At 36.8% G+C, this 16,050-nt stretch overlaps 1 protein-coding gene across 1 annotated transcript; it reads right to left on the bottom strand.

Annotated features, from left to right (window-relative positions):
• Positions 1–396: 396 nt before the first annotated feature.
• Positions 397–12,339, bottom strand: MBIP (MAP3K12 binding inhibitory protein 1). The gene is made up of 9 exons (XM_010297004.1): positions 12,181–12,339; positions 11,753–11,872; positions 9,771–9,992; positions 9,563–9,659; positions 8,050–8,115; positions 6,276–6,428; positions 3,696–3,793; positions 2,003–2,041; positions 397–847 (listed from the first exon to the last, which is right to left on the bottom strand). The coding sequence occupies exons 1-9, from the start codon at positions 12,337–12,339 to the stop codon at positions 737–739; spliced, it is 1,065 nt and encodes a 354-aa protein (XP_010295306.1). The 3' UTR covers positions 397–736.
• Positions 12,340–16,050: the final 3,711 nt, after the last annotated feature.

Raw genomic sequence — 16,050 nt, 5'->3', positions numbered from 1 at the left:
GGTCTGACTTCAATTTAAACTACACACCCTGTATCCATGCTTCAGAAGTCATGTAAGTATGCATATGGAAGGAAAGGAAGCTGGTGCCTGCTGGCATGCTCCTCACAAAACCTCCCCCAGAGTGGTCTTTAGGATATGTTAAGTTTGTTAGCAGGGTATGAAGTTTGAATTCCTACAGGCACTGAGGAAGTAAAAAAACAGGTTTCTCTACACATATAGGATTTCCATAAGCAACTTTCAAACAGAAATGCAATTTGCAGCTGTGAAGACAGTGACAAATATGGCAAAAATGCAGGTAAGCATGCATACTGCAAGTTTTTTTGCAATTCTTTTCTTCTTAAGACAGTTTACTTATGAGGAAGTATTTAATTTTATTTCACAAGTCTATGCAAACTACTTTTGAATACTCAATCATCAAGGATTACATGTGAAATGTATCTTTTGTATGCGAGTTAAGACCTTCCACATACAAACAGTGCTGCAGTCCTCCTTTACAACAGAAGGGAATGGATTATTAGAATGCTATTCCTAAAACATTCTTCTTTTTAAAGTAACTATTTCATTAATAAGATTGTTTTTAAATAAGTTCTTCTGAAAGCAAGCTTTCAAGATCATCCAAAAGGAGCTTATATGCATGCTTTGTTTTCATTGCTAAAGTCATGCCCGATGAACACTACTCAGGTCTATGGTTTAGGTACGTGTAAAGCGTGATGAGGATTCTGAAAAGATTTTTTTTTTATCGAAGAAGCCTCTCAGCCTCCTTGGACTTGCTTTCTTTTGTTTTCCTCAGTAATGCCTGTTTTATAGCATTGATCTTTTCATCAAGTTCAGCCAATGAATAGTTCTGCTAAAAGAACAAAATAAAAACCACAATCATTTACATCTTGTAATTGCTAGAGAAGTGGCCTAGCACTTGATACTTGAGGCCATTGCGTATTGCACTAAATGACAGAAATACTTTTGCAGAATCGTCTGAATCTAGTCTATGGCTATTTAAACTTGAAAGAAAAAGGACATAAACTTAGAAGAAACTGACAGTCCTAATCATGGATCAATATATCCATGCTGCTTCCATTAGATACTTGTTTAACCTGTTCATAAAAAAACAAAAATCCTTTGATAGTAAAACACCGGATGATACTATCTAGATCTTGTAGAATCTGGCTTTACAACTGAAGAGCTTTTTTCCTATTGCCCAACATCAATCTCCTCTGTGCTCACTTAACCTGACAATTTTTTTTCTCTCTTCTTACACAAAGAACTGGTCATCATCCTTTTTATAGAAATATTTCACCCTACGGAGGATTTTTTTCTCATGTAAGCAAGCATATTTCCTCAAGCCTCAGATGGCCCACATCCCATTCTAAGCATTCTCCCCAGTCTGTCTGTCTCCAAGTGCGACGGCTAGCAGAAGACACTGTTCCAGCTACGGTCTCACTTGCACTGACAAGGAATTCTCTCCTGTGGCCTAAGGTACACTGGTAATGCATTCCCTCAGGTGATGGTGGTGTAAAAATAGCAAGTCATACCAACTTTGATTGATATCTGCTATAATGTCAGGTCTTTCTGCAACACTTTTGCTGAGCCAGCCATTTCTACTTTTCTTGTCTCTTCATATTAAAAAAAAAACCCAAACAAAAAACCTACACCCCAACAAAAAACAACAAACCACAAAACAAACCCAGAAGCAATTATTAGGAGGTTGGTCAGAATTCACAAATTGCTTGTTACCCCTAGCTTAACATCATTACAGATTTATTTTATTCTATCATCCTCCTAATTAGTGAAAACACTAGCTAACCTACACTAGTACAGAACCTGAGAAGACTCATTTCATTGTGACACCCATTAACTTTCTTCCTCCTTCCCTCCCTTTCTTTGACAGCTATCAATACTGACGCATCTATTTCTGAGAAGTTAGATATTTGCTCTGTAGAACTTCTGATTACTTTTCACTGAAAACATCCTAAACTTAAGGTAAACAAAAGTTAACGACACTTACGTGGGGAGGTTGAACCTTTCTCCTCTTGCCAGAGCAGCTCTAAAGAAAAGACATAACCAAAACGGACTTAATGTTGCACTCACAGAGACCACAAGTAATTCTCTAACAACACTGACAAGAGTCTTTAAAGTACAGAAAGAACAGTGACAGCCACTCCATAGATTAAAGAAATCTTTTTATAATTAAGTGTACTTTGGATCACGAGAAATACTACTGGAGAGCAGTCAGAAGCTGTTGAAACTTCTCCATGCTTAGCAGCCAACTATCAACTTAGCTGAAGCTTCCTTCAGACAAAACCAAGACCAATATCAAGCTTTTGAAACGGTCAATATTGTTCTCCCTAAAATTTTCCCGTATCCACAACAATATTTATGCAAAACTTTGGACAAAAAAAATGCTAATTCATGCACAACACTACTATTGCCACCATCACAAAATTTAGATCCCCATTCTTGCAAGCATCCTAAAGCACCTTCCATGGAAATTTCAGCTTACGAAAGTATATGTTTTAACTTCTAGTTTCCAACAATTTGAAGAAATAGCTTCACAAATAAATGACTTTATCAGTCTCCAACACAAAAAAAAAAAGAGAAGAAACAAAAAATTGTAATATCAGTATTGATTTTTAAATGCTGACTCTTTGGCTGGTCTCAAGGGAGAAGATATAAATTAAAATATGATTAAAAGAGGCATTCTTACTGTTACATGGGGAAAGCAGGAAGAGCAAGATAACAGACAAGAAACTTCTACAGCCAAGCAAAGCATGATGCAGTAACAACTATGCACTCTTTGTCCTAATCTCCTTTGGTAAATGAAGGATAAGGTTTACTATTCAGAAAGAGACAGAACTTTGCCTGAAAACTAGAAACAGAGAAATCTGAGTCATAGACTCACATGAAACAATTTTTTAAGGGTTTATTCTCTCATCTTACTAGAATAGTGATTTCACATAGCTGATGTTTAGTAATCAGATCATGTACAGAAGCCCAAAGGATTTCAGCTATCAATGATTTGTATCGAGATCAAAACTTTAGACAATTTTCTTATCAGGTTAGTGTTAGAAACACTTCAGGTTTTAAGGCAGGGGCAAGGGGAAAGAAATCATAGAGTCTTTGTGTTGGAAGGGACCTTTAAAGGTCATCTAGTACAACCCCCCTGCAGTGAGCAGGGACATCTTCAACTAGATCGGGCTGCTCAGAGCCCCGTCCAACCTGACCTTGAATGTTTCCAGGGATGGGGCATCTACCACCTCTCTGGGCATCCTGTGCCAGGGTTTCACCACCCTCATTGGGAAAAATTTCTTCCTTGTATCTCGTTGAAATCTGCTGTCTTTTAGTTTAAAAGCATCACCCCTTGTCCTATCACAACAGGCCCTGCTAAAAGTCTGTCTCCATCTTTCTTATAGGCCCTTTAAACCTCTATAATACATTTCTTACAAATTAGTTAAACTCGGGTGGCTGCAGTTTGCTCTCCCCACCCCCCCATACTATTTTCTTTCAAATGAGAAATTAGGTAGACATATGAACATATATAGATGGTCCACATGAAATGTAATCATTGTACCAAGCCAGAGCTATCTATCAAAAGTGTATGTCCTCTAACTCTTCAGGTTTTTGCTTCTACGTCAAAGGTTTAAGCACAAAAGTCCCAAATGCATTTAGGTACACTAAAAGAAATTGAGGGAATTTCTTACTACAGATTGAAAATATTCAGGAGACAGTCCTTCCAGCTCAAGGATTTTATCTTCAAGCTTCTTAATTCTCTGATAAATGTCTCTTGGTACAGGACCACCTAAATACATCAGTACAAACAGAAAGAAATCAGGATAAGTGCTTGAGTAACTTCTGCAAGTTTTACAGCTGAATTCTTGGAGTCCAGCTATCAACCAGTAGCTGAAACGAGTAGATGGGATAATAAAAAGGAAGGGTAATTAATATGATTCAGGGTAAAATATGATTGATAAGCCAGTGCAGTCAGTGAAGGCAACAGACAGCTTTATGCAGGTGGCTGAAATATGCCTGACAAGGTCCCTGGAACAACTAATGATCACTCTTACAAAACACTGGTCATACACCGTATGTTACCATTTCAAAACTGACAGCAGCATCAGGAGAGAGTTGATGGGATGGCAGACCACACATGAATTCAGCATTGATATCTAAGACTTTTTCTGAAGAAAACGTATCTCCACTGAGCATCAGAGGTTAGAGGACAGGTATGAGTTGCACCTGAGAAAGAACAGTGTTTGCCTGGCCATAAATGGGAGAAGCAGGGGTGAGGAATGTGTGTGGGTGGAATGGAGTAACAGAGCTCTGGGAAAAAAACCCAACCAGCAACAAAACCCACAAACGCCACAAAAACAACAGCAACAAAAATCCCCACCTCAACCCATCTGCTGTTGGCAGCTATACTACAGCAGCTTGGGCTTGCTTCCCCGTGTAAGAAGAGAACTGATCAAAAGTAAGCATCAATAAGATGCTTAGAAAGTATCTTATTTATGCTACATAGTATTCCATAAACTGAAATCACTGTTTACCACAACTAATTACTGGCTGGCTATCCCAATTAAAATGATAGTCTGGTTCTGAACAGTGGTGACAACCAAGGCCTTGGCAAGCTTTTACTTCTTCTCTTGCCACCCATTTCCATTTATTTTTAGGTCTGTTAGGTAAGACAATTCTATTCCACAAACTACTGAAATAAGCACTAATTTTTTCTTTTTTGCCATTCATCTTTTCCTCACTTCAGACAGACGATTTAGCAGGTAGCTTCCCTCCTTCAGTTCTGCTCTCTACTCATCACTCAGCAGCTACAAATGAAATCAGCTAACCTCTCACTCTTCTTAATACTGCTGTCTCTTAATGTAAAGGGAAAAGAGCAATACTAACATTAGAAGAAGCTGTTCTGAAAAACAGCAGGTGAGTCAAGAACAACTGTTTCAGTTACCAGAAACGAAAACTGGGGAGCAGGTAGCTAAGGCAGGTTACCTGCTCAAATGAATCCTTTTTGCACAGCTGCTGGGGTAAGTAACAAATGATCCTGAGACCTTTCCCAGGAATGCTGATTTGGACAGGAGTTGAGCCGGAACTGCAGACTTTCATCCTGTTCCCCTATACTGTAGTTTAGCTGACCTGTTCCTTCAAACAAAATTGTGTCACCTATTACAGGCACAACCTGGATGCAAGGGCCCCTTCTCAGCTACCCCAGTCATTATCCTTGATATGCATAAACTCCAAAGCTACTACCTGTTGTAACCTTAATGCTGGCCAGTCACTTGCAAATTCTATTTCCATGCACAAAAACCACCTTATTTTTAAGACAGTTACATAGCTAAGCGTCAAGCTCTAACTGGTGCCTCAACAGTATCTAGAAGTATTCTACTCTCCCCGCCACCAGAGGACCTTGATCCAGTATGCATTCACAGGAATCTAGTAATCTACTCAGTGTTCACCATATTCTTAGAGAATGGCTTGGCATCTATTTAGTATTCGGAAGACAAAAAAAGTCAGCATGTGTCTGCAGTGTGATGTGTAGAACATTCACTTAATTAGGCGAAGATCTGGGCTTTTGTTCTGTTTTGAAAACATTTTTCAGGAAAAATACAGATGCCTCCTTGGTAAGTGCCTCATTGATTTCTATTCTAGAAAACTGAGGTTGGGGTGAGGAAAGCAACTACTTTTTAAAAGTTAGTGGCCTGGTGGTTATGTCATTTATTTTAGTGAAAGGCGTGGACTCATGTTTGCATGGCTAAAGGAAAGTACTGACAACAAGCTTCCCACATTCTGGGAAATAAGATTCTCACCTAACTATATTTCAAGAATCATCCACCTTTAGGAAAAGGTTTCAGGTTGTCTTTTGGGTTCATTCTATCCCCAGCCCATAAGGTGTCCATGAAGCAAGACTGAGTCCTAACTTCAGCTTTTCCTGTTCAGTGGGTCAAGGCAGAAGGACTCCACCAGCTATGGAGAACCCCTACCTCCAAATATTCCAGATTGTTTTAAATTCCATTCTGATAGTGCCTTTCTCTCATTTGCCACCATATCAAGTGTAGATTTACTAACTCAGCATCCTAATTTGGGCTTAAATCTGGGTTCCATTTTGGGCATAGGAACCAAAACACCAGACTGTAGTACTTGGGGTGACTAAACCATTCAGTGGATCTATCCACTGGTTTTACAGTCACAGTTTTACAGACTTGCCCAGTTTTACTACAGTAATGATAACTGTAGTACAAACTGGCACACCAATGTCAAAATTAAAACATGATACAAACCTGTTTGTAACCGTAAGTGTGCTTCAATGTTTTGCAATCTCTCCTCAACAGCTTGGTTTCCACAATCATGAATGGGTACATTGGCTTTGTGACTGGACCCATGTGCTCCTTCAGATCTAGTCTGAGGTCCATATGTATTTACTACCCTAGAAACTAGGTAAAGAGAACACAAATTTAACATATATGCACATGAAACATAAATTAGATCGAAACATTAAAATATGAAAACCTGTGTTAAATCAATTTCACACCAGTCTCTCACATGAAAGGTCCCACACACATTAAGACCAGAGGTTCAGTAAAAGTATTTTCTTATTTTTGCATGAGTAACTAAACTAAACAAAAACCTAGGACTTTACATATGCAAAGTAAAAGAATTACTCATACATTCATATAGAATGGCAGTATCAAGAATTTGACATCAGCTGCTGATAAATAGCAGAAAACCCGGTATCTATGTCAGCAGTTGCACATGTGAGCTGTTGTGAATGCAAGAAGAGGCCAGACCTAATATTACAGGAAGCATCATAAATACATGAAGATGAGGGGAAGCATACAGCTACAAGAACTGCTACAAATCTCAGCAAGGAAGTTCTCCTTTAATTTTTGTTATTTGGGTAACAGCTTTACTGACTCTTCAGCTGCTTCTGGGTCTAACTTTTCCAGTGCTGAATCATGTCTTGATCAGGAGATTTTGGTCACTTCTCTTTGTATCAGGGTAATTTCTCAAGTCCTTCCCAATAGGACTACTGCAGGGTACTGCAGACAAAGATTACGTTGGCAACTCCAGACAATGAAGCACACACCTTCTCACGCAGTACTTCATGAAGGCCACACGTTACATTCTTGCTTCAGTTTATGCTGGTTTTACTTCCAATTCCTTTCTAAGTGTTATTCATGTTTCAGTTGTAAACTGTTCAGGTTTTAGTTATCTGAAGTGCAATCTTTTCTTTTGTCGTGTAATACTCTACCATCCAAGGTACAAACTAGCACTCAGTTTAAAAACAGTGACTACTGAAAGGCGTTCTTAGTGAAAGACTCTAAACTCAAACTCACTTCTGCATCTCCCTCTCAGCTCAGACCTTTTAATGCTTATACCTATCATCATGCTCCACAGTAAGTTTTTCAGTTTTCTGAAGGAATTAATTTAAGTGGACATCTGAATAATGCCACTCCCAAAAATGGAAGAGAGGGTTACTTTCATTCTCATTTTGGAGATTTTGTCTGATGGACAAGCAATCTTTTATCCGTAAGTTCTGTTGGATAATCATTTCTAGACTATTTACTCTCTTCCAAAAGGTAGTGCAGTGGCAAGCTTGTTCCCCAACTTGCCACTTCCCATAAATCTATGCCTCAGAAGTTGCACTGTGTCCCAAATTTTCTAATTCAATATATTTACACTGACTTTCAAAAAAAGAGAAGATAATTTTATTTTATCTCAATTCCTTAACTGAACTACAGGCTTCAGCTTAGTAGAAAAACTAAGAATTGTCAGCAACTCTGCCCTGTTTTATCTTTTGCATCTATCCTTTCAGACAACAAAAATAGGCTACTTTGTTTTGGTCATTAGTGCATAACCATCAGCTTAATGAAGCAGTTATGGGATTGAAAACCTTGGAGAAGTAAGGGAATGTGTAAAAGTATTCACTAGAGTAAAAAATCAATATGTTAAGTTTCCTTTTTTTGAGCATTAAAAAGATTTTAAGCAAACAATTCATCAGTGCTGTTCTATCTGGACACTCTTATAAAAAAGGGTATTAAATTAGTTGCTTACCCTTTATATGGCTTTTAAATCCAGGATAGGGTGTGAAAATTGCATCTGTTCTGGCACAGCTATTTTCTAAATAAATAATAATAATAAAAAAATGAGGTCCTAATTATGTATTTACAATTTAAAATATTCTAACCATCATCAGCTTTGAGGCTTTTAACAAATCTAATTAAAATTTTCATACAACAAAAACATCAGAAATACTTCATTCATTCTATAAACCCTTGCTCATTAATAGTTTCACACACTTGCATGGACCTACTGGTTTTAATCGGATAAGTCACTTGATAAATGTATGCACATGTCTATATAAAAGTTTACTGGATCAGGACCAAATTTCTTCCAATTTCCATTTTATTTGGTTTTTACTTTTCATTGCATTTCTCAGTAACTTGTTTCTTTCTTCCTGCACAGAAGTCTTTTCCCTGCGTTCTGTTTTTATGTCCTTTTTTGAAACTGTTCTCCTCCTATTTTTAGACTGACTGGTCTAGTTTACTCATCAGCATTCTTTTCTCACTTTCCTGCATTTATTTTGTTGCCTGCAACTTCTTTAATTTGTTTAACCATAAAAATCTATAGTACAGACCACCTCAGTTTATTCCAATATTTGTATTTTCATCTCTGTTCATTAGACATACTTTATTGTGACTGAACATACAAAGGAAATAATAATTTTTTCTGTACTTAATTAACAATTTTAGGAAGCGGTATTTTACTATCTAGCATATTCTGCTAGACTTCAGATGTCATTTTCATTCCAACTACTATTCAAGGAGTTAAACTCTCTTCCTATAAAGCTTATGGAACAATAAGCTTTGATCTCTAAAAGTGTAAGTACATCACAGAGACAATGCACATCTGGGTTCACAAGTACTTAGAAAATGTCTCGGTACTACTTACGTATATAAAAGTGTCTTCGCTTTTAAGACACATTCAGTTACAGAGTCACTGATCATGCTAATGGGATCCAGCCTACCAGATGGATTTAAGACTGCTTGGTTATAGATACAGCCAATTGTGTCAGTTGGTGCATTAGAAACTCTAATAGCGTGAGTAATGTTGAAAGAAAGAAGTTATTCTAAGCAGCTAGTAACTCCAATTGATTTCAAAAAATACTTCTTTGTAATTTAACTAACATTAAATTAACTTCAATTTGAATATGCAATTCACAAGACATTTCTGAATTGTAATTCTATTGACTTTGGAAGGAAAATCTAGCTAAAATATTGGGAAGAATAGCTACAAAACCATCTGATTTAAGATCACAGTTCTTAAAATGAACACAATAATAGCTATATAATCTTTCTGTATGGGATGCATTAAACATTGTCACCCAGTGACTACTTTCTTTTTTGTCTGACAACATCTGCAGTGCACATGCAAGTTCTTAACTTTCAAACAAAGTTACTCTTAAAATAAAGTTCTGTTTTAAATATAGAATAGTGCTTTTGAAAATAAAAAAATTAAAAAAACAACTTAAATTGCTATGAAGATTAAAGTCTGGCTAGCCAGTTACCTTGATTACAATCAATAACATTGCAAAATTCCCTGACATTATTTTCATTGATCTCAGCTTGTTTCCTCTCGATGAAGGCTGATATCCGCCTGTCAATCTGCAGGTAATAAACATGATGGCATATATCTATTTCATTCTTTAAATTTAAAATTTAGAAAGGTCTTTTTCTTTTTTCTTTTTTTTTCTTTATTTTAGGTAAATCACTTACTTCTGCTTTTCCAGCTTTTATTTGGACCACCTCTGGATCAAAATTAATATGAGCATCCTTTAGATCTCCCAAGTCATAACTTGCGTACTTTTCTTCAGTCTGACAGTTACCATCATAAACATCTAAACTTGTTTCACAAGTTTGGCCTTCTGTTTTACCTGCAGGTTCAACATGGCCTATATTTTCCTCTTTAATCAATGACTGGAGTTTTTCTAAAAGGGGCTGAACAAAGAAAACAGTATGTTAGGGTTAAAAAAAAGAAAAGGCCAAAAAAGCCCAAAAACAAAAAGCAAAAAGCCAAGTACTATTACAATTTCTAAAACAGACCAAATGAAATAATTTTAGGAATTACATCTGCCTCTGATGCAACACAGTAATAAAATAAAAGAAATTTTTTCAAAAAGTTCCAAATACTGTGCACACCATGATTCTGGCCTATCTGACCTGTGCCTTTTTTGTATACGAGGTTTGTATACGAAAACTCCCAAATTTTTGCAAAAATTTGCCTGGTACTTGTCTATTACTAGCTAAATCAAAGCTTCAGTCATTGGCACCAATGCCACTTAATTAAATGTCATTCAAATGCCTACTCAGAACAGTAAGGCTTAGTATTTTTTCCCCTTAACATAAAAGCCAATGCTTTCACACTGTAAAGCCTTTACTTTATCACCACAGCACTACATTCACCACTTGAAACTGCAGTTGTCCAAGTGAATGAGAGAACACAGACATGAGATATATAGGTGTTATCCTGAACACATGCTTTTCTTGACATGGTTGATTATCTGCTTAGGTCATGAAATTAAATGAGAGAATGCACTGACATTTGTAGCAGCAGAAATAAATGCTTATCATTCTAGTGCAATAACTCTTACACAAGATGTAATAACAAAAACTCAGTATTTTTATACGTAGATATAGATATATAGATATAGATGTGTCACACCCCCTTTTTTAATTTTTACCAGTTTCATCTAGTCTGAATTTCACTGTTGATTTTCCCTCTAGAAATTTGTTGGGTTTTTTTTCCAAGACAACATGATTTTTACCAGTCACGTTTCCTGAAATGGAATCTAATTCCTACTTGCAGTGTTACATTTGGATGTAATTTTTACTTGCTTTTATCTTGCATGTTTTCTCTTTTTGTTTATCACACCAAAGATTCGGTGGATGTCTGGAAAACATAAAATATCTTTTTTACCTACAGACAAGCAAATACAGCAACTTCCTTTTTCACCCTCTCAGTACTACATACTTGAAATAATTCATTGACTATCTGAAGCAAAAAATGGGTATTCAAATCGCCATCTTCTACAGATGAACTATAAAGGTAAAAAAACAGTTCAGTTACCAACTGACAAACTGCTCATCCTCCCTGCCATGCAACTAAATTACACATACTTTTGGCAGGGTTGGAAAGTTTCAAATAGTTAAAAGAAATAACAGTAATGGTGACTGGCTACTTGGCAAGATGAGACATTAATGTCAAAGAAATTACTCTTTAAAAAAAAAGCCTACGCTGAAAATATATTTAATTGCAGTAAGACACTCCAGGATGTGTCATGCTGGGATAATGCCACTTCTTGAACCACTGAAAGCACTCCATGAGCCTCAAAACTCACCCGACGCATGGAATCATTATCATAGCATGACACACACCTGCCGTGTCTTATTGCTTAATTATAACCCACCATAGATGGAAATGTATCACATTTACAATGCAAGTCTAGAAATCAATGAGGCTGCATTTATTCAGCCTGCTCACCTACAGTGGCTATTCCCACCACTAATCTGAAAAATCTGTAACTGTGAGTACCTATAAAGCATAGTGGAATCCCAAGTGTATAATACTTTTGCATTCTTTTTTGTTGGACATAGCAATATGAGATTCAAACTACTGAAATTTTACAGTTTAGATAATATAACGACATTCAGTTGTTGATCACTTTTGTCAAGTCAAATGTGTCCAATTAAATATTTACCTGCAAACATAAAATATGCTGCTGAAGTGCACTAAAGAGCAATGTCGGCTGAAGTGCTGATGTGCTTTGAAGCTTGCTCCAATCGATTACAACTTTCACGATATCGTCTCCAAGGTTAAGCTTGATTCAAGAGGGCAAAACAAACATCACAAGAAATTATGTTGTATTAATGTCACAAAAGTATACAAGACTTCTACAGGACAACAATTATGCTCAATCTCATACAAACTCCATTTTTATATGAGGACATTGGAGAGGTTTGACATTAATTATAATTCAAGCAGCTGTCATTTTCGAAGTAAGCTAGTGTTTGTAGAGTATATTAAAAAATTAAAATTCCTTACTACGTTATCACTCTTCCATTGTATTAATTTGATCTTTAACTTTAGTCAATTTTCAATTTCATTAACTATCATACAAAAACATACCATCTGTGTTAATCGCTCAAATCTTTTAACAGATGATAGAACCACCAGCAGGAACAAACATGTACCCAGGACAACAGTCTCCTGTAAGTTCACGTGTTTTATTCTGAGATTTGCAAGGCTATCTATGCCTGTATGTCCAAGCTCTTGATACTGCACCATGCCACATTCTTGAAATTTTTACTTGCTGCTAATCCCAAGGAGTCTTTATAATAAAAAGAAGTGCTTAGAAAAATAAATCCTTTACCAAAATCTCAAGATTAAACAAACTCTAGACTACACAGAACCACTATCAAACCCATTTCCAAATCACACTATTTACCTCTATATGCATTCAGATCAAAATAAGAATTGGCATAGTCTATTCTCTTTGATAAGGAATTGCAATATTTAACTCCAAAAGCAATAAAGAGAAACACACATAGTGAATCTGAAGTTTTATTTAAAGGAACTATGTATCTTCCATAAACTAAAAATAAACTTTCACTTTCTAGTACAAAGCTGATTGTTAATAATCACCAATGAACTACACACTTTCACACCCACCCTTGCCATTTTTGTTCCACTAAAGCTCTTCTCAAGGTCTTGAAGTAACAACCGCTTTCATTTCACAAAGCCAAGCAGGTTGTTCTCCAACCAAACAACCTGTAAGCAACCCCCCCAAATTCTAAATACAGAAAACCCTTGTTTAAAATCAAGAGGACCTAAAGGTACTCTGTTTGAGACACAGAATTCCCAAGTCATATGCATATTTGTACGTCTACATCACACTCATTCCATTTTTATTTTTAAAAAAAGTAAGAGAGACCTCAGGCAAATGACAAAAGTGACCCTTAACATATGTTCTAAAGATACTCAACTTCTAATGGCATCAAATATTATGGACAAGAACACAATGCATATGCACTTGTTTCCTGAATCCACTGCACAGTGTATGAGGAAACAATGAGAAGTAAACACAAGAATGCCTCCATCAGTCTGAGGGCAAAGTAGTGGATACTAAGTTGTTCTATGTCAGTTTTAAATCCCAGCATTATCACAATTTTGTATGCAAAGAATTATAATTCTGAGCCTTCCTTCTCTAGTCAAAGAACAGCCTTGTTAAATCCAGTGTTAGATTCCAAATTACATAGCAAAGGAGATGGTCTGACTAGATATGTAATGTATTTTAGGTAATTTTCACACAAACGGTTATTCCTGTTTAGTACTTAAACTACACAGGATGTAGAAAAAATAGTGTTTTAGGAAACACCAGCATTGAACACCTTACAAATTCAAGAACATATTTAGAATTCAGTAAGAATAAAACTTGAAGAATTAAGCCACTGTGCGTATGTGATCACCTGAAGCATGTATTTCTTCCCAAAGTTTCTAGACAAACATCTGCTATACGCTACATTACAGTCCACTGACAGGGTAAAAAAGGCATAGATGTAGAGTCACTGTAATGAAACAAAATAGGAGGCCTACTGCAATTTCCTAATAAGCCTACTTTTTCAAAAAGAATCAGCTGATGTGTGCCTTCATGTCCTCGCATGTGACTCCTGTACAGGTGGTTCAATGTACAAAACCAGTAGAGCTTCTGATTTAGAGGCCAGTGATGTTTTAAACTCTTAGACACTGTTTTTAAATAGAAGTAAAGAATAAACCCCTCCTGCATCCAAACATGTTTCTAGTACAACAGAAATAGTTTTCTCAGTGTTTCGCATCCTTCTACCAGTAAGAACTGTGACAAACATGTTTATCAATTCTGTGATTTGGTAACTTCAAAGCTTTTGTATATTTACAAGTCCACAGCCTATTGTGTAGCAATTTACAGAATCGTAAGTCATTTCAGCCCTTTGAAACTCTTTTATGAAAGACACTGACTGTCACTTGGGGCTTAAAGAATTTTTCATGATCAGTCAGGTTTTAAGAGTTGTTATCCCCAGATGTCCTCCTAGTCACAGTGCTGCAAGTGATTGCTCTAGTAAAAAAAAATTCCTGCGCCAGAAATATTCCTGTTTACAGTCCAACCCAACAGCATAAATCCAACTTCAACTACTACAACGGATCACAAACTGCGACAGCTAACAATCTGGCACATGTTCAATCATCTCTATAAAAAGATAAATCGGGAATCAGTAGTTTCAGTCAAAAATGCAAGATGGATTGCTAGAGTCAGCAAACTGGTAAAACATTACCCATAACTCAAGTGCTGGCAAACAAGAGTGTAACTCAACAACTGAAAACAATCATGACTGAGCAATTAATAGAGCCTTCTCAGCTAAGATGGAGCAACCAGACCCCTGTTCATAGTTCAGTACAGTGCACAGTAAAAGGGGTTTGTTGTCATGGAAAGAATACACTCCAAACACCAATTAAGACAATTTTACTCTCCACCATAACTACTGTAACTCTACTGAGGGGATGTAGCAACTCTAAACTGGTCTCCTGCAATTGTCTGTGCACACCCAAATACTGTTAAAAATCACTAAGCTCTCTCCAGTGACATACTAGACATACAGCAAACTTTGGAGAACAAGTGAGATACTGAAGAAGAGAGAGAAACTAGAGTGTTTAATGCAGTTTTGAAAACAATTAATTAAACTGTGAGGAGTATGCTAGTTAAGAGCTTAAAAAACTTCCTCTTTATTCTGCTTTGTGTTTTTCGTAAATACAAGAGTTCAACTTTTTGCTCATGGTATTGCATCTGAATAAAATGACAGTCACTAGTTCTTCATTGTTTACATTTAGAATTTTCACCAGGAAGAATTATGGGATATATCATCCTCAATACACAGATAGTTTTCCTGTCTCAGTAATCCTATGAATCAGCATTGTATGATCATCAAGTTGTTTAGCAATGCACTCCTGTTCAAAAGCTAGCATAGTTTTTCACCACTTCAGGGATAGGAAAACTAAGACTCTTATTAGTCAGCACCTGAATTCTCAAGCCCTTAAATGTGGATGACTGTTGTTGGAAAATGGAGACAATTACCAGCAGACTTCGAGGTGAGAAGCAAATATAATACAGAATTCTACTCAGATGAGAGGTGAAATGCTCTAAAAAATTTCAGATCAGTTGGCAGCTACTACTAAACTGCCTCTGTATACAACAGAGGCCACTTCTGAATATTTTTGTAACATAAACATATCATAGAATCATAGAATCTTTGAGTTGGAAGGGACCTTTCAAGGTCATCTAGTCCAACCCCTCTGCAAGGATTAGGGACATCTTCAACTAGAGCAGGTTGCTCAGAGCCCCATCCAACCTGACCTGGAATGCTTCCAGGGATGGGTCATCTACATCTCCCGCAGATATCGCTCATCATCTGGCCCCAAACCTTCAAGCTGCTGTCTAATTTCAGATGCAAGAGTGTGGTTCTACCGCCTTCACAGAACTACACATATGCTTCCAGAGTGGAAAAGGAATTAATTCGTTAATTATTTATGGTAATAATTAAGTTGTTACTAAAACCTTCTCCTCATAAGGGCCTCCCACCACTACCGTAACATCTGTTAAATAATTCATAGCCATCAATAAACCTAAAGTAGGTGTTTCAACTTAAGTACCACAGGCAAAACTGCTTTAAAAATTCTAACCCACTGAGATGCGCTGTGTGTTTCATAGTATGTTATTACCACAGCAAGGCTAACTTCAAGTTCCTGATCATTTATTTTGATTTAATGCACAGTAAGCTTTTAGTAGCTTTTCAATTCAGAATCATTAATTGGTAAGACACAGCAATTAGGCAGACTGCAGTTTCTCATGAGAGAGATCATCTCTCAAACTATACAGTGACATGAGACGTCCCGTCACTAAGAGGCAAAGGCACGGCCACGACTAGGAGACGCAGCAGCAGGCCACGCACCTTGGGGCTGCCCACGCCA

Source organism: Phaethon lepturus, unplaced genomic scaffold (assembly GCF_000687285.1).
Source record: "Phaethon lepturus isolate BGI_N335 unplaced genomic scaffold, ASM68728v1 scaffold46471, whole genome shotgun sequence".
NCBI classification, from domain to species: domain Eukaryota; kingdom Metazoa; phylum Chordata; class Aves; order Phaethontiformes; family Phaethontidae; genus Phaethon; species Phaethon lepturus.
Note: the sequence above shows the minus strand (reverse complement) of the source record. Positions and strands in the feature narration are given on the sequence as shown.